The sequence below is a fragment of the Gigantopelta aegis genome, chromosome 1 (assembly GCF_016097555.1).
Source record: "Gigantopelta aegis isolate Gae_Host chromosome 1, Gae_host_genome, whole genome shotgun sequence".
Lineage (NCBI taxonomy): Eukaryota > Metazoa > Mollusca > Gastropoda > Neomphalida > Peltospiridae > Gigantopelta > Gigantopelta aegis.
The window spans coordinates 37,230,559-37,250,163 of NC_054699.1; the positions used below are offsets into that span (position 1 = coordinate 37,230,559).

A 19,605-nucleotide genomic window follows, 5' to 3' on the forward strand; every position below is an offset into this window, starting at 1 on the left:
TCTTTCTGCCCCTTCTTTCTGCCCACTCTCTCTCTCTGTCTGTCTGTCTCTCTCTCTGTCTGTCTGTCTCTCTCTCTGTCTGTCTGTCTGTCTCTCTCTCTCTCTCTCTCTCTCTCTCTCTCTCTCTCTCTCTCTCTCTCTCTCTCTCTCTCTCTCTCTCTCTCTCTCTCTCTCTCTCTCTCCATATATTTTAAAATGTACTGTAATATTTCTTCCTTCTCTTGCAGACGTTTCTGAGTGGCAGTGGCCTGCGGCGCCTGCTGTGTATCGACCAGTACTCCCCTGTGGACAACCTCTTCTCCACCAGCCTGCGAGGGCTGGAGGACCTCGAAAACACCCCTCCGTGTCACCGCCATGGGGATGAGTCCGGTCCAGACCCCGCCCCACCGACGAGACTGGAGCAGCAGTTTACCGAGATGAACAAGTATCTGCGGTACATCGTGGGCAAGATGGCTGCCGATGTGTCCTACGAGAACGTCAACCAGGACTGGGAGGAGTTCGCGCGCGTCCTCGACCGCATCCTCTTTGTCGTCTTCTTCATCCTGTACGCCATGACCGCCATGTCGCTCCTCACCTAACTGTCTTAATCATCCTGTATGCCATGACCACCATGTGGCTCCTCACCTAACTGTCTTCTTCATCCTGTACGCCATGTTGCTCCTCACCTGACTGTCTTCTTCATCCTGTACGCCATGACCACCATGTCGCTCCTCACTTAACTGTCTTGTTCATCCTGTACACCATGTCGCTTGCTCCTCACCTAACTGTCTTATTCATCCTGTACACCATGACCACCATGTTGCTCCTCACCTAACTGTCTTATTCATCCTGTACGCCATGACCGCCATGTCACTCCTCACCTAACTGTCTTCTTCATCCTGTACGCCATGTTGTTTCATCACCTAACTGTCTTCTTCATCCTGTACGCCATGACCACCATGTCGCTCCTCACCTAACTGTCTTCTTCATCCTGTACACCATGTCGCTCCTCACCTAACTGTCTTATTCATCCTGTACACCATGACCACCATGCTGCTCCTCACCTAACTGTCTTCTTCATCCTGTACGCCATGACCACCATGTCGCTCCTCACCTAACTGTCTTCTTCATCCTGTACGCCATGTCGCTCCTCACCTAACTGTCTTATTCATCCTGTACACCATGACCACCATGTCGCTCCTCACCTAACTATCTTCTTCATCCTGTACGCCATGACGCTCCTCACCTAACTGTCTTCTTCATCCTGTATGCCATGACACTCCTCGCCTAACTGTCTTCTTCATCCTGTATGCCATGTTGCTCCTCACCTAACTGTCTTCTTCATCCTGTACGCCATGACCGCCATGTCGCTCCGCACCTAACTGTCTTCTTCATTCTGTACGCCATGTTGCTCCTCACCTAACTGTTAGTTCAGAGGCCTGAAAAACTTGCAACACTGATGGTTTTTGTTAAGTATTGATGCTCGCATCCTTGAATGAGTTCTGTTTGATCATTTTTTTCATCCTGTAGACGATGAGTGCAATTTCACTTGTCACTAAACTGTGTTGGTTCAACAGCTTGGAAATTGCAACATTGATGGTTTCTGTTGAGTATTTGTGCAAGTCAGGTGTTGCATAACCCAGGTTTTGTTGAGTTTTGTGCAAGTCAGGTGTTGCAGAACCCAGGTTTTGTTGAGTTTTTGTGCAAGTCAGGTGTTGCATAACCCAGGTTTTGTTGAGTATTTGTGCAAGTCAGGTGTTGCATAACCCAGGTTTTGTTTGCATGTTAAATTCAGGACATCATGTACATTGTTGTAATGGGTTATGCATTAAGGAATGTATTACATATAACCATGTTGTGTTTGACCATTTCCAGATGTTAATGCTCATTTTACAGGTGTGCAAAAAAAAAATGGCTCTCTCTGTTTTGTGTCTCTTGTCTCTTTGCAACAATAAAAGCAACATTAACGTCTGTAAATGTTACTTTGTAATTTTATAGTTATCCCCTAATTGAAAGCCCAAAGTTAACAAAAACTGGAAACAATTGTTTTGATTTGGAGGCTGTACTCCGGTTGTCAGATTGTGTATAGAACACATGCTGGGTGGTGCAGTCTGTGATGTATCTGAACTCTTTGTTGTGGGAGTAATGTTTAGCCCTAATGGTTAATAACTGAAGTTAGCGGCATACCTGTATTACGAATATTTGAGCTAGTTTGGTCCACATTTTCATCATTGTTTGTATATTATAATGCTCACTTTTATCGTTTTTGTTTATAATTTACTGCAAGTGTTGACATGTATTTCTAAACTATTACCCCACGACAGTTCATGTGTAATATGCTACATGTATGTGTTTTTGTGTTGATGTTGATCATGTGTTAGCAGGACACAATATTTCACGTAACCACAGTTCTGTTTATGTGTCAGTTATGCAACTTTAAATTAAGGCGAATTGCCGATCGGTTATGTGGTGTACCGTTACATGCTCTGCCGGGCGTCAAATAGTGGCCTGCGAAAAGCGAAACACAATCCATTTTTTAAATTTAGCAGGTCAAATAGAAATTCACCTGCTAAAACGACCAAACCAATTGCAGGTCATATTTAAGAGGCTATATATGTTTGGTTATTTCATCTGCTATTTAGCTCGTGTACTGTCTTATTTACAACATATGTTTGTCTTATTTAGACATATTTCTACAAGCTAGCTACTGTAGAAATGTAACAGCAGGCCATACTTCTATAAGCTAGCTACTGTAGAAATGTAACAGCAGGCCATATTTCTATAAGCTAGCTACTGTAGAAATGTAACAGCAGGCCATATTTTACTTCCCATTTTGAGCCCTGCTCTGAAATTAAAAGTTGCAGACTTCAGAAGGTAACTAATTTAAATGCAGGTTTGAGGTAATTGATTAGGTTACACAGATACAATTCACATAACCAAACAGTCGGTTACCTACATGTAGATCAAACATGTGTGAACCATCTTCTGGTTACCTAAACATGTTGAAATATTGCCCGCTGGTTTGTGTGCATCTGTGTCCAGGATGGTGTTAAGTATGCCCAAATTAAGTGTAATACTTATACTTGATGACTTGCAATTCACAACAAACAAATTGCTAAGATTAACATTTGTTAGTCATGGTACTTTCCATGAGCAAATCTGCCTTGGATCTTAAGAAAATAAATCAGGCATTTTATCAGGTATCCAATTTATTTTTTTAATTGGTGGGAGGGAGATGAATTTTATTTTTTATTTTATATAATATATTCTGGACTGGAAATATCGCCCATTGAGGAAAACAGAACTCTTTTGACCTATAAAATAATGGGGGACGGCAGGGAAGACCATCTAAGATTTACCCCCTGACTCGGAATTGGTCACTGATGATCCCAGAGATTAAGTCCGGGGTGGGCGTGCCTAAACCTTCGGGATATGGGCACGTAAAAAGAGTTCCCTTCTTTCTAAGATTTATTTTATTACAGCCTTAGAAGTAGTAAAGAAGCGGTCTTTGGGTCCTTGGTATAGTTTCTGTACTGTTGTCAGTTGGTTAGTAGTAGAGTATTACTGTTTTGACAGTGACCTAGATTCAGTAAAACATTCATTTATTTCTATTGTATTAAGTGTTAAATTATCTCATTTGACTTGCTCACTATACAGTATTTAAATTGTTTTTCACCCTAGCCCCCCCCCCCCCCCCCTCCCCCCAAAAATAAAATTGCATTTGACATATATACAGGTATATTTTACAATAAATTGACCATGCAGCTAATTTGAGAACCATCTGGAAAAGCATGCCACATCAGAATTTAGTATGTTGCCTGTTTGCTGATATTTAACGAGACAGCAAGTGATTGCGGCAGCTTGCTGGACAGGTTTTTGATCCTACTGTTAAATTAATATGATATGACAGAAGATGATAGTAACCAGTCAGATTGCCACATTATGGTGTAATGTTGTTTTTTAGGCCATGCTATTATGAACAGTTTACTGTAAATCATAAAATATTGGCAGTCTTAAAATTTAGAGAAAACCAAATTAGTGATATATTATCTACATAAAATTTTAGTGAGGTTGTCATATCAGAAACTAAGAATAAAGTTAAATTATGGAAACAGCTGAAATAATACTTTCGATCAGTTTTGACATTGCACAGCTTATAGTCGAAGATTGCAGTAACTAAGTATTGTTCTTTGCTATCCTTTTGGTTTAATCAATGTAACCATTATTGTGTGTTCAGTCAATCAGCGACAAGACAATTGAAAAGTTATTTTTGGAATGGTCTCTTGTATATCTCCTTAAATTTAACATGCAATATTTTATTTATATGGCCTCGCTGATTTCGCTAAACTTTTATGCTCTCTACCATTTCGTGATTTACAGTGTTTAAGAAAAACAGAGGTCTTGATGATCTTTGACTTTTTTGTCTCTTAATAATTGGGTCTTTAAAAAGACTGTCCTGAGTTTGCTGTCATTGTAACACATTTCTCTTTGATATAGACTTTCTAATGACCATATTTACATGTTGAATGCATTTTCTTATCTTTGATATAGACTTTCTAATGACTATATTTACATGTTGAATGCATTTTCTTATCTTTGATATAGACTTTCTAATGACTATATTTACATGTTGAATGCATTTTCTTCTCTTTGATATAGACTTTCTAATGACTATATTTACATATTGAATGCATTTTCTTCTGCTTGATACAGACTTGGAAATGGGAAAAATATCCTTAAAAAGTAGACTACATCGTCTCTCCATAACTGTTACTTCTCAGATTTATGTGCATTTTTACAAATTTTTAAAATGTATTAGAAACACCAGGATGACCAGAAGCACTTAGGATGTATGGAATTGGATAATGTAAACAATACAATCTAAGTAAAGTCTGATTTCAAGTATCAGAGAGTCGGATAAAACTATGATCTGTCACTTTAACATTGACAGCAAACTAAGAAGAGTTTGTTTGAGACATGCTACATGACTCAGGATATCATGTTCTACTTAACCAAGCAGCAGTTTTTGATCCGTCCATCGACCGTGTGTAAAACTCTGTATATACAGGTACCTAAGTACATATTTGTTTTACTACACACTTAAAACAGTTTATATGACAACTTGAAGAACAATTATGTTAAGATTTCAAATAAAATTATAACATGTTACTAAGCATTGTAATTAGGCACTGTTACTGTATTAGTACATGTAATACCTTTTAAAAGTCACAATAGTATGTTTTAGTTAAAAGAATGTTTTACACAAACGGTTTATATTTTTGGGACTTATACTTTTCTACTAAATGTTTTAAGACTGTCTCAATGTTGCTTGTTAATATATATTTTTTTATATATGCTTTTTATGATACACTTTATTTGAAAACTCGTCAAAACAGAACATTTTGTTCAATATTACATAGCAATTCGCTGTTTAACTTTCAGAGATTGTTAAATAGTAGACTAGTTTCTAATCCATTTTTGCATGTATATGATTAGAAACCAATGTTGTTAAAATGTTTTGAAACAAAATATTGCCTGCAGTACAAAATAACTGTTTCAGGAAGTCTTTTCTGTTGTATCATACATGAACAGAATTCAGGGCTCAACCTCACCAGTAGCCCAAGGTGTTTTGGCTACCATATGTTTGCTCGGGCTACCAGATGTCTAAACCTGGTAGTCCACCGGGCTAGTATGTATTTGTTTTACACGTCCAGTTACTCCGCAATCAACATGTATAAGTGTATATTTCACGGTATATTTCTCATGATTTAAAAAAAAACGTAACAGATGTTTAAATAAAAATAACTGATTTTAATATTTTCTCTCATTTTTTTTAATGTATTAAACTTATGGGGCTACCAACTTTTACTGGGGGCTACCAGATTTTATAACCTCATAGCCCGGCTGGCTACCACTGAAAAAAGTTATGGTCAAGGCCTGGAATTATTGTAAAACTGGACTATTTTGTCATTATGCTTGGGATGCTGTTGCTACAATCATAAGCGTAAGAGATGGTTGGGGGGGGGGGGGGGGGGGGGGGGGGGGGGGGGGGGGGGGGGTCAAATTAGGGCAAAAAACTAGAGAGATATTTGGGCAAAATGTGCTAAACTGTTCCTATAATTTTCAGTGTGAGCAAACCTTAATCTTATTTAATATTTTTTAATCCGTTTATAGTGCCAGATTTAATATGTGTTTGTATTATGTTACTATATGTGTTCGTTCCAGAATATTTGGAACTTGTTTTATTTGTTTTTTTAGTAATAATTTGTATTGTTATTTTACATTTTATTTATAACCAATTTTATAGAAATAGCCCACCAGTTGGTTTCATGTACATAGACACATAGATATACTAAATCAAAATGAGTAGTAGTGGGACACCTCCATGTATCATTAAAATGGAAAAAACCCAAACTTACATATGTTCAGTATTGCTTAGGTATTTACAGTAACATTTTATTCAGTGCTTATTGTTTGAAAACCATCAGCGAGCAATAAAGTGCAATTTAAATGCTCTCAATATCATATTTGATTTTGAATACAATAAACTAACGACATCAGCCTGTGATGAGGCTAGCAGTCTTCCGCCCACACAGAATCCGTTTGGTGTTAGCACATGTGGACTGGAGGACTGTAAAACCATCACGACTCGTTTATGGCCAGCTGTATTATAGGCAGGGTTGCACTTAATGGTTCAACAAAACAAATAAATACATTAATACTCAGCTAAGTCTTAATAGAGTGTTTGCCATGAACAAAAACAAGAGTGCTGACCACCACTCATGTTAAGGCACTAGGTGTCAAACCTGACTGCCTTTCAAGGCTAGCTCTGGGCGAGTGTGGAGGAGAGTGAGAGTGGTGACTCGCCTTTCAAGGCTAGATCTGGGCGAGCGTGGAAGAGAGCGAGAGTGGTGACTCACCTTTCAAGGCTAGATCTGGGCGAGCATGGAGGAGAGCAAGAATGATGACTCGCCTTTCAAGGCTAGCTCTGGGTGAGTGTGGAGGAGAGCGAAAGTGATGACTCACCTTTCAAGGCTAGCTCTGGGCGAGTGTGGAGGAGAGCGAGAGTGGTGACTCACCTTTCAAGGCTAGCTCTGGGTGAGTGTGGAGGAGAGAGAAAGTGATGACTCACCTTTCAAGGCTAGCTCTGGGCGAGTGTGGAGGAGAGCGAAAGTGATGACTCACCTTTCAAAAACATTTTGCCAAATTATGTCTTAAACTTAAAAACAGTACAGAAACCCAGTTATTTTCTAACAAAATATCAGTTATTCATGAAATTATTTTGCTAAAGTAAAATAAAATTCACCAGACAGTATTAGGATAGGATATTGCTTGATGATAAATTACACAAAACAAAACAAAACAACAAAGAAGAAAAAATAAGTAAAAACAAACCTAACTCTCACTATGTGGATGTCGCATGTTTTATTATCACGGTGCTGTTTGTATTGTGTTCCTTTACCAAGATCAATCACTTTGTAACAAATTATTGTTGTTATGTCTTCTGTGTGTGTGTGTGTGTGTGTGTCTTGTGTGTCTTGTGTGCGTGTGTGTGTGTGTGTGTGTGTGTGTGTGTGTGTTAAACTGTGTGTGTTTATGTGTACATGCATACTTTCTGTGTGTGTGTGTAACTTACATCTGCATGGTATAGTTATTACAGCAGTGTGTCAGCAGAGATGTCCTGGCCCCTCTGTTTGGGTTGCCGTATAAACGCGAAGCAGTTCACTGGACGACTTGCTGCATAATGTCGCCTCACTGATCTTGGAACCGTATTGTGGTTTATATTGAACAAATGTGGAGAACAATAATTTCTGTCTATTTTAAAATGTATTCATTTAATGTGCTTTTTTATATACCTGTATAAAACCTAGCTCATACCAAATAAACAGTGATTGTAATATATTTTGTTGTTTTTTGATGTTGCTTTTTCAAATATACATGTTACCACTATTTGATAATTTGACACAGTTTTCAGTTGGTGTGTTTTGTTTAATGACACTAAACTCCCACAACTTTGCGATCTCGCAGTGCAATTCTAAAAGATTTACAAAGAGGATGCTTTGTTGTCTAGCAGAGCCTAAGAGACCTTTGTGAATTAGGCCCCAAGATCACATTTAATTAATTAATGACCTGCTGTCTGATATGAAACATTTGGTAATTCTGACACTATCTTCAGAAGGAAATGTACATTGTTTCCATTGGCAACAAGGGATCGGATCATCATCCATGCACTTTTCCCAGACCGACAGCGGGTTTCCTCTCTCTATATCTGTGTGGTCTTTAACCATCTGTCTGACGCCATATAACCGTAAATAAAATGTGTTGAGTGCGTCGTTAAATAAACCATTTCCTTCCTTTTCCCAGATAGGATGGTACAGCCTTTGATATACCAGCGTAGGTATTGGAAGATTCCATCAATAGGGGTGGGGGTGTGTAGGGGTGGTGGAGGCAGTAGGGATATTAAATTGAATCATCTTTTTCAACTGTGCAACCATACCCCCATATCCACTTCTGACTGGGACTGGGGGTGGGACTACAAAATAATGGATCCACTGAAGGGGTTTGATCCTGTGACCCAAGCAAATTTTCCAGGGTTATGAAATTGCCCGTTTCGTTTGCACCCTCAGAAAACCCCTACATCTGCTGCTGATCAATGTTGATGCAGTGGTTGATAAGAGAATGTAACAGGACATTTAATATCTATGAAGGGTCCAAGGCAATAACCCATGACAAGCCTGGAATTTGGCCTAGACTTTGAGATTTTTCATTTCTATATATATATACAGCGAGAGAGGGGGGGGGGGGGGGGGGGGGGGGGGGGGGGGGGGGGAGGGAGGGAGAGAGAAAGGGGGGGGGGGGGGAAGACCGAGAGATAGGCCGATATATAGATGATTCATCACGAGTATTTTTTAATATGGAAAATATCAACCAAGTCTATGTTAATCGGTATTTGTCAAGGCTCTGCCGAAACAAATACCAATTAACTATATATATAATAATCCTAAAAGTGAAATTTTATTTCTTTATTAAAACCGGCCTCGGTGGCGTCGTGGTTAGGCCATCGGTCAACAGGCTGGTAGGTACTGGGTTCGGATCCCAGTTGAGGCATGGAATTTTTAATCCAGATACCAACTCCAAACCCTGAGTGAGTGCTCCGCAAGGCTCAATGGGTAGGTGTAAACCACTTGCACCGACCAGTAATCCATAACTGGTTCAACAAAGGCCTAGTTTGTGCTATCCTGCCTGTGGGAAGCGCAACTAAAAGATCCCTTGCTGCTAATCGGAAAGAGTAGCCCATGAAGTGGCGACAGCAGGTTTCCTCTCAAAATCGGTGTGGTCCTTAACCATATGTCTGACGCCATATAACCGTAAATAAAATGTGTTGAATGCGTCATTAAATAAAACATTTCTTTCTTTCTTTATTAAAATTATATAACTTACCACTAAGGGAGAGACCGTAATATAGGCATCGCCTGTTGGTCAACCCCAAACGTTAAACGTTAATAAATATTGTTTAAAAAAACAACTTTCCACTCCTCCAAAATTAACAACATATTCAAAAAAAAAGAAAGAAAAGAAAAGACGAGCGAAATAGTGGACTACTGTAATTTTTTAACAGCTCACTCCCAAAATTCGTGTTATTTACTTGCTTTCCTTGTGTTCATTAGTATACAAACATTGCATATCCGATGCGGTTCCACGCTCACCTGCAATAACAGTCTACAAAGCGATTTGGGAGATCCCTGATATGACGTCAAAAATGCTTTTGATTGGCTGATATATTTAGACTCGTAATACTCATTAAAAATGGCGTTTGCTTAGAAGGCATTCTTTCTTGGAATTTTAGATTATTGTGTGAAAAGTTATGATACTTTGATGGTTTGAGAGTGATCGAGGCGTGATTTCATTAGGTTTGTATCAGTGTTGCCAAAAGCAGCCATAATAAGAAAACAGGAAATGGCAAAAAAGACGTTTTGACACTTGTATTACGGCGAATGTTTTTGCTGAAAAACTGTGTGTGATGAGTCATTAGAAATGGCGATAACCCATTCCCAGCTCTTACCTGTATCATTTTGGTCAGTTCTGATGTTTGTTCTTTCAGACTATATCCAGTGGTAAGAATTCCACACTTCCCTCCACATGAAATATTCTAGTATTATGTTTAACAGTGCACTTTTTCAGTGGGAAATTCCAAAACCCTCGACATTTTGCTGTAGCTGGATATACATGCATTTTGATTATAATCAAAATCGTATCACAAAAGTATTATTTTGTCAGTGTGTGCATTATTACAGGTAGAAGCAAGTTAATTGCATTGAAATTATCATTATAAATGTATACCATTGACATAGGAAACTGCATTTGGTTAACACCAAAAACACATACAATACTTAATTACTTATGATAAGAACAAAAGTTGTTGGTAAATCATGCTTTTCACAGTATATATTTCCTGATTGCAGAGTTGTAAACTTTGAAATAAAACAATATCACATTACCAAAAATGTGACATCAAAGCAGGGATAGAAGCTAATGCTCACCCCGAGGGGCGAGTACAATTTAAATGATGCTAGTCCCCCCGGGGGGGGGGGGGGGGGTGTGGGTGTGTAATACTGGGCAGTTGTGACCCAGATTTATGATGCGGACAGTCAAACTATTTTGCCTATGAAACCTGTTAAACATAGATGTATTTCATCAAAATAAATTGCAATGACAGATTGACAAAGTCAAAAGTATGACAGTTTCGTTTGGTCTCGATAAATCTGGATATTTACTACAAACATAATCAGAACTTTCCTATTTTTGTTTCCGAATTCCAAAAATTGCTGTAATATTCCAATTATAGATGAGGCATGTTCGGAATGACGACCAAGTTGGTGCAGCGTGTTATACTTGAACTCAACCTGTGAAAACATTATTAGTTTTTTTGTTAGTTACACTTATTTTAGTTGCTTTGTATAGTTCCCATATATATTTGGTCTTCTCAAACTGCTTCAATAATGAAGTTGGGGTGGAGGGCTAGTGATTTTTCCTGGGGACTAGTAACTTTCCTCAGCTACTAGTCCCCCGGGCCAGTGAAACTATTTCCTAATTTCTACCACTGCAAAGGTTATTCCCATAGACTCTTCATATGGCTTATATGTATATAGTGAAAATGGCCCAAGTGAAAACGGAACCAAATTGGACAAAACTGAACCTAGCATTGGCTAAAACGACACCAAAATCTATAGACAAAAACGGAAGTTAGTGTTGGCTAAAATGGCACAAAATATTTTCAAATCATTACAAGCTGTGAACGAGGATATACACTGGGTGCTCGCCTGTTTGAGTGTACACCAGATTGGACGCAAGGCCCACCCCCTTTGCTAACCTTTCTTCCAAGACTTTTAACTTATAAATAGTTTAATATATTAAAGTTAACTAATGTAATTTACTATTATACTAAGTTCAGTAACAGTTATTATTTTTATGCGCCTTTTATATATCGTTTTTCTTGTTTTATGAACCAACAAAATAAATAAAATGCTTTGACTTTGTAAACTTATTTACAAAAAATACATTTGTAGGATGATGGGATGGACTATTGTAAGTATCTCATGGACGGAATGGATGTTCAGACCAGATCATTCAACTGTTAGGTCCTGTATTAAAAAAAGATTCTGTTTTAGCCAAAACATTGAGGTGCAGTTACAGCCAAATTGTTTCTGTTTTCGCCAACGAAAATGGTTCCGTTTTGGTAGTGGTGGCATTTTAGCCTGATCCCCTTCATATATTTAAATTTGTATTTTTTTCCAGATTTCTCAGACGTATTAATTTTTGAAGAGTTATAATGGCTCAGGGTCGTCCAATCAAATGTGTTGTTGTTGGAGATGGAACGGTGGGGAAAACCTGCATGCTGATCTCGTACACTACCGACAGTTTTCCTGGAGAGTATGTCCCTACAGTGTGAGTATTACTATTGTTACAGTGTGAGTATTGTTATTAGTCTCCTACGTTACAGGTTACATGTCTGTCCGTCTGTCTGTCTGTCCCACATAGTTTTCCAGATGGGTTTTTTCACAATGCCTAGAGATATTGAGCTAAAATTTTGTGTATAGCTTTATTATGTATAACATTCATGGTGTATGACCTATTTTGACAGAGTTATGGCCCTTGACCTTAGGAGATACAGAGCTGAAATTTTGCCTCAAGATATAGTCCGAAGGGATGTAGAAAGTGGTTCTTTCTACGTCCGAATATTGTTACATGCCCAATGCATAACTGGTATTCAAAACTTGTGGCAACATGTTTGCACCATTTCTCAACTGAAATAGTGCAACAAATGGACACACAAACCAAAAATGTATAACCTATCGTAATCACTAAATCCTGACAAAATAACATTAAAAAATTTCCACGCCATTTTAAATTTGTTAAATAGAGGAAGCAACTCGCCCTGCACATTAAGTAAAGTATTGACTTGATGTGTGCCCTGCACTACTCAAGATACTGAGCTGAAATTTTGTATATAGCTTTATCACGTTCTGTTGCAGATGAAATTTGACTTGCATGACGTTTAAAATGTAGCGGGTTTCAAGGTTTCTGCCAGAGGGATTTTTCAGATTTGTTTTCAATTACTCTTTATTATTAGTGTATGATTTTCATAACTCTAACCCGAAACTTAACCTATTTTCTTTTGGGGTGGGGTGGGGCCTCAAGTTGATTGTGGTTGCATTCAGTTCCATAGTACCATACCCAAATTTTTTTTCTGGCAGAAACAGTGGGTTTCCTTTCTAAGACTATATATCAAAATCACCAAATGTTTGACTTCCAATAGCCAATTTGCCTTTTTTCCCTTCATTTTACACATTTTTGATAGAGTTATGTCCCTTGAATTTACGAGACAAAACTTTGTTGGGCCTGGTAGGGGACATGTATTGCTTTAGAAGTATTCACAAAATGCTTGTTACAGTATGAGTATTGTTGTTACAGGTGTCGCCTCTGAAGGTTTTTTAAACATATATATATGTATATATATATACATGTAATAGAGAATAACTGGTTACTGACTTGAGATACCGGTACGAGGCATTTGACTGTAGCAGGATAAAGCCAATATTTCAAGACAATGGGTTATTTTATTTATCTTACAATTCGATATAATTCGAAACATTTATGAAATTAACTATTTTATTACGCAACTTCACGATCATTTTTCAGGGTAATAGATTCACATGTGTTGAATGCCTTTTCGCCTACAATATGTATACACAAAAACAAAATAGTTCTTAAATATTAACAATTTGTCTTATTTTTAAAATAAAAATTGTCTTCAAAATGTTTTAAAAGAAATAAAAACCCACAACTGGAAATACGACCATAAGTAATGTTTAACAATACACCATTTCATGGCTGATTGTAAACTAGTGTAACAGTAGTTCCATCACCAAGAGCTATATTTTTAATCGGTGATGAAGAATAGATAGTGAATAACTGGTTACTGCCTTAAGATATCGGCTTTATCCTGCGAAGGTTACAATGACAAATGCTGCTGAGCAACATTTGTCATTCGACCTGAGCAGGATAAAACCAATATCTTATGGCAGTAACCAGTTATTTTATTTCGCCTGCAATTCTACAGGAATAGTCGAAAAATCATTATTTATTCCATTTTTGTGTATGCAAAAACTAAATATCGTCAACCTAGCAAAACGTATGCAGTATGATGTCATACAAGATACATGACGTCATTCTTTGTAAGATGCTAGCTACATTCTGTCACATTCAAAAAGCATTTTTAAACTGTAATTCATAAATAGATATACAAGTTTGTATAGTTATCCCAAAACTAAAAGTTATTTATATTTACTGTAGGGCCATTCCATGGTAATGATTTAAGCCAGGACGTGACATTCTGACTCTTATGATCTCCTTCACTAAAACTTCCTTTTTAAATAGAAATGCAGTTTTATCATTTATGTACTCAATACATATGGTGGTATAAGCATGTCATTAAACTGTCATTAAAACCCATAAAACGTAAGTACATTGACAATAAATATAGATTTTTATATGCTTACGGGTGTTAACTTTAAGCTATAATAAAAACTTAGTTACATAACAGATCACATCCATGGACCAAATACCATGGAATGCCTCTGTACTAAAACATGATTTAATGAGTATGTTTATTGAAAATCTAGTCGGGCTTATGTCATGTGACCTATATTTTTGGTCAGTGACCGAAAATATTGAAATTTATCTAGTCGTAATATCTTGCTGAATGTATATAGTAATTGCGGATAAAAAATGTATCTAGTCATCATATCTTAGTGCTATATATAATGATTGTAGGATAAAAAGAAATATATACATGTATGTACACATTGTACCTAATCTTGCCAGTATATCATTGCACATTATGCGGCAACAATAGTCCTACACAAACTAGTTTTTTCCAATCCCAACCCAACCAGTGGCCCAAAACTGCAGGGTTCAAACTTAACGGCAATTGTCATAACTGTGGTACCAGTTGCCTTGGTCATGGGCTTTACTAACAGCAATTGTCATAGCTGCAGTATGAGTTGCCTTGGTCAAGGGCTTTACTGACTGCAACTGTTATAGCTGTGGTACAAGTTGCCTTGGTCAGAGTCTTTACTAATGGCAATTATCATAGCTGTGGTACAAGTTGCTTTGGTCGGGGACTTTACTGACGGCAATTATCATAGCTGTGGTACAAATTGCTTTGGTCGGGGACTTTACTGACAGCAGTTATCATAGCTGTGGTACAAGTTGCCTTGGTCGGGGGCTTTACTGATGGCAGTTGTCATAGCTGTTGTACAAGTTGCCTTGGTCGAGGGCTTTACTGATGGCAATTGTCATAGCTGCAGTATGAGTTCTTTGGTCGGGGGCTTTACTGACAGTAATTGTTATAGCTGCAGTATGAGTTGCCTTGGTCAAGGGCTTTACTGACGGCAATTGTCATAGCTGTGGTACAAGTTGCCTTGGTCGGGGGCTCTACTGACAGCAATTATCATAGCTGTGGTACAAGTTGCCTTGGTCGGGGGCTTTACTGACAGCAGTTGTCATAGCTGTGGTACAAGTTACCTTGGTCGGGGGCTTTACTGACAGCAATTATCATAGCTGTTGTACAAGTTGCCTTGGTCAGGGTCTTTACTGACAGCAGTTGTCATAGCTGCAGTATGAGTTCTTTGGTCAAGGATTTTACTTACAACAATTGTCATAGCTGTGGTACAAGTTGCCTTGGTCGGGGGCTTTACTGACGGCAATTGTCATAGCAATTGTCATAGCTGCAGTATGAGTTCTTTGGTCAAGGATTTTACTTACAACAATTATCATAGCTGTGGTACAAATTGCCTTGGTCGGGGGCTTTACTGACGGCAATTGTCATAGCTGCAGTATGAGTTCTTTGGTCAAGGATTTTACTTACAACAATTGTCATAGCTGTGGTCGGGGGCTTTACTAATGGAAATGTGCTACTGGATAAAAATTATTACTGTCGCTTTAGGGAATACTTTAAACTAAATTATCCATGGAACATTTTGTTCAGTATTGCATTGTGGCTAAGCAGGTTTCAAAGATCGCTAAACAGTTTTAAAACTTAAAAAACAGTTTTCAATTAACTAGAGATTTTGAAAACAAAATGGCCTGTTATATTTTTTTTCGTTGGAAATGTGGGTTCAGAATTGCTGTACCTGTAGGTAAGCATTTCGCCAGTGGCAAAAACATCTTTAAATTGCTGTAGATGACAAATTTCTTAAGGTTAAGCCCTGCACCTGCAAACATCAACGGCTTTGTACAATATCTATATCAAAGGCCATAGTATGTGCAATCCTGTCTGTGGGATGGTACATATATAAAATATCCCATGAGCACTGCGTTAGGAAAAAAGTACCAGGTTTCCTCTGATGACTACAAGTCAGAATTACCAAATTTTGACATCCAGTAGCGGATGATTAATGAATAAATGTGCTCTAGTGGTGTCATTCAACAAAACAAACTTCATACAATAATATGTTTTGTTCTGGCTACAGAAAGTTTCATATAAAAGATCTCTTGAGCTGCTTCACGAAAGGAGTAGCCTGTGTGGCTGCTGTAGGTTTTATCTCTCAATCAAGTGTCGATATCAGATCAGGTCAGGTCATCGGGTTTAACGCACACATTCAGAACAAGCTGTTATAGCGCACGACTGTCATGGATACAGGTGTCTGCTCTTGCTGGCTCCTCCGTCCATCACACGAAAAGGTGGGGAAGAGGAGGACTGATATGATAGCCCATACTGGCAAGTGCCAGTGAGCACAGGCAGCCCGGCTGGGGTCGGAAGTGGGGGTGGGTGGTTTTTGGCACCATTGAATTTGCAAACATCCTGTGAAATTATAGCCAAATAGAAACTGTTTCATAATTTCTTTGAGGTACATGTAATTTGGAGTGGTTCGCCGAAAGAGAAATGGGAACTTTGCCTTTATGGAGGCTGTGGTGGTTTGATTCCCATAGATGCTCTTTTAGTTCATTAGTGTCGAAATAACCAAGACGACATTAAATGGCCCTGGTTTAAAATATGGAATTGTTGTTTGACAGATATGCTTCTTTGTTTCTTTATAAAATGTGATATTTATAAAATGTACATACTGTATATCTTTGCCTGTAAGTCAACCTTGCCTATAATTTGAGTCCCTAATTTCAAGCCCTGAAAGCATATTTAGTTTATTGACCCATTTATAAGTCGACCAATAAATATTAAAGTATTTCTTACTTTCAGCAAATGCGGATCATTAATGGGTCATATATACAGTATTTGAACAAATAAAAATTATTTTACAGAACTTTATCTTTGTACATTGCGGTATTCCATTTCAATGAAATCTCATTACAATTACACATGGCATCAAAAGGAAATATGTCCTTAATAGATGGTGAAAACTGACTGTTACCGTATAGCACTGTACAGATAGGTTTGTCCATAAACAATGACTTTATTTATCAACAGATCAGTACGATATCCAGTGTGCAACTGAAAATTGACAGAAAAGATAACTGTTGTAGAAAATATACTGTTTTTCATGCCAAAATTGTCTTCCTGTTGGATATCAGTCTAAGCTATTTTTAGTGCAAGGTTATTAATATTCATGACATCTTACTGGCGAAATGAAAGTCCGCTCAACTCGCCGAGTTATTGGTGATAGTGAGAAGTCGAAGTTGCCGGAGTATTCTAGACCTAATTCGATTTCAGAACTGAAGTCACGCAACAGATGTCAAGATCTGACTTGTTTATTATGATAGATCACTTGTCACTATATGTCGGCCAGTGTTTTTACTTTGGCACCAGACTGTATCCTCAAGTAACGGCAAATGGTTTCTGCGCACACACACTATAATGTACGATTGATTTGATGAAATATTGTTTTACCTTGTTCAATTTATTGTCAAAATCAACCAATAAATGTTAATACTCATGTCAGTTTCTGTTGTGAAGAGATTAAATGAATGTCGTAGTCTAATGTTGACATTCTTCAGATACACCCGTAAACGATGCTATTTTTAATTTTTTTTTAAAGTGATGCGTGTCGCACTGTGTGCTGTGATCAGTCAAGCATTGTTAATCCTTGGTCACATTCAGTTCAGTAATGCCAGAAAATACTAATTAATACTTTAATTTTAATGGTACATTATCAACTACATGTTCTTAATAATATCAAGTTTTAATGAACCTACAATTATTTTGTTTAAATTTTATTACCAGAAGTTGTATTTTATATCGAAATATTACGATTAGAACTGAGTGTAAAATTCTTAATTAGCCTGATTGAACACGGAATTGTGCAAAATGTTACGAAATGTACACGATATATGTTCACTTCGCCTATGTATTTTTATCAAACTTCTCCCCTTTCTTCTGGGAAGGGAGAACTCACTTCTCCTACTTTTTCAATTCTAGATTAGGGCCTGCATGTTGGTGTGTTTAGTATATATTTTGCACAAAAGATGTTTCAACAACGATTAATGCTATTGACCAGATTTTAGAATAAACAGGCAACATGTGTTTAGTACTGTTTACAGTTTTGCTATTAGTGATAGTTGTTATTTTAATTAAGTGAACTGTTGTCTTAGTTTGTGTGAGATCAGTACGTCTTTCCATGATGCATTTTATGGCCAAAACACTAAAAGTTATATTAAATTAATTAAATTGTAAAATTAACACATTTGAGTATAAACACTGAGAAAATTCAACAATAAAAACTTCCAATACCTTCCCCAAAATGCTAATATTTTTAAATGTCATTTTTTGACCCACTTATAAAATAATATTTTGATGAAGAAAACCTGACTTATATGCAAAGGCATACAGAAATCCATAAAATATAATACTTAAGAAATGTAATATTTATAAAATATAATATTTATGAAATGTATTATTTATAAAATGTATTATTTATGAAATGTATTATTTATAAAATGTAATATTTATGAAATGTAATATTTATCCAAAAAATTAATATTATGAAATGTAATATTTGTGAAATGTAGTATTTGTAATATTTATGACGTAATAATTGACAAGAATCACTTTGCAGCTTCGATAACTACACTGCCAATTTGATGGTGGACGGAATACCAGTCAGCTTGGGATTGTGGGATACTGCGGGCCAGGAGGACTATGACAGACTACGACCTCTCTCTTACCCTCAGGTATAGCACTCACGTACTACATATAATGTATACCTTTTCTATTTAAATGTCTTTAAAAGATTACTCGTTCCAACCAGTGTACCACAACTGGTATATCAAAGGCTGTGGTATGTGATATCCTGTCTGTGCGATGGTTCATATATAAAGGTCACTTGCTACTAATGGAAAAATGTTGTGAGTTTCCTCTCTAAAGACTATATATCAAAATTACCAAATGTTTGACATCCAATAGCTGATGGTTATAAATCAATTTGCTCTAGTGGTGTTGTTAAACAAAACAAACTTTTAACTTTAGTCAGTACAATGACAGATCTCGAATTTGGCAAATTAGAGGGCACGGTCATTTAGCCTAGACCAGTGGAGATTTGTTTTGGTAGGTAGGGAGGGGCATTACAGCCAGACGATGGAGATTTGGTGGGTGGGGAGAAGCATTACAACCAGATGATGGAGATTTGGTGGGTGGGGAGAAGCATTACAGCCAGATGATGGAGATTTGGTGGGTGGGGAGAAGCATTACAGCCAGATGATGGAGATTTGGTGGGTGGGGAGAAGCATTACAGCCAGATGATGGAGATTTGGTGGGTGGGGAGGGGCATTACAGCCAGATGATGGAGATTTGGTGGGTGGGGATGGGCATTACAGCCAGACGATGGAGATTTGGTGGGTGTGGATGGGCATTACAGCCAGACGATGGAGATTTGGTGGGTGGAGATGGGCATTACAGCCAGACGATGGAGATTTGGTGGGTGGGGAGGGGCATTTCAGCCAGACGATGGAGATTTGGTGGGTGGGGAGGGGCATTACAGCCAGACGATGGAGATTTGGTGGGTGGGGAGGGGCATTGCAGCCAGAGTATGGAGATTTGGTGGGTGGGGAGGGGCATTACAGTCAGATGATGGAGATTTGGTGGGTGGGGAGGGGCAATACAGTCAGATGATG

At 37.8% G+C, this 19,605-nt stretch overlaps 2 protein-coding genes across 2 annotated transcripts in view; both read left to right on the forward strand.

Annotated features, from left to right (window-relative positions):
• The window catches only part of LOC121374555 (neuronal acetylcholine receptor subunit alpha-10-like), a 35,562-nt gene extending 27,685 nt beyond the window's left edge, over window positions 1-7,877 (forward strand). The window contains exon 8 of the mRNA XM_041501663.1: window positions 228-7,877. Within this exon, the coding sequence (XP_041357597.1) occupies window positions 228-578 (351 nt within the window). The 3' untranslated portion in view covers window positions 579-7,877. The remainder of the gene's footprint in view (window positions 1-227) is intronic.
• A 1,904-nt stretch (window positions 7,878-9,781) lies between these two features.
• The window catches only part of LOC121374565 (ras-related C3 botulinum toxin substrate 1-like), a 29,499-nt gene continuing 19,675 nt past the window's right edge, over window positions 9,782-19,605 (forward strand). Inside the window, exons 1-3 of the mRNA XM_041501673.1 lie at window positions 9,782-9,890; window positions 11,776-11,925; window positions 18,552-18,666. Of these exons, the coding sequence (XP_041357607.1) occupies window positions 11,810-11,925; window positions 18,552-18,666 (231 nt within the window). The 5' untranslated portion in view covers window positions 9,782-9,890; window positions 11,776-11,809. The remainder of the gene's footprint in view (window positions 9,891-11,775; window positions 11,926-18,551; window positions 18,667-19,605) is intronic.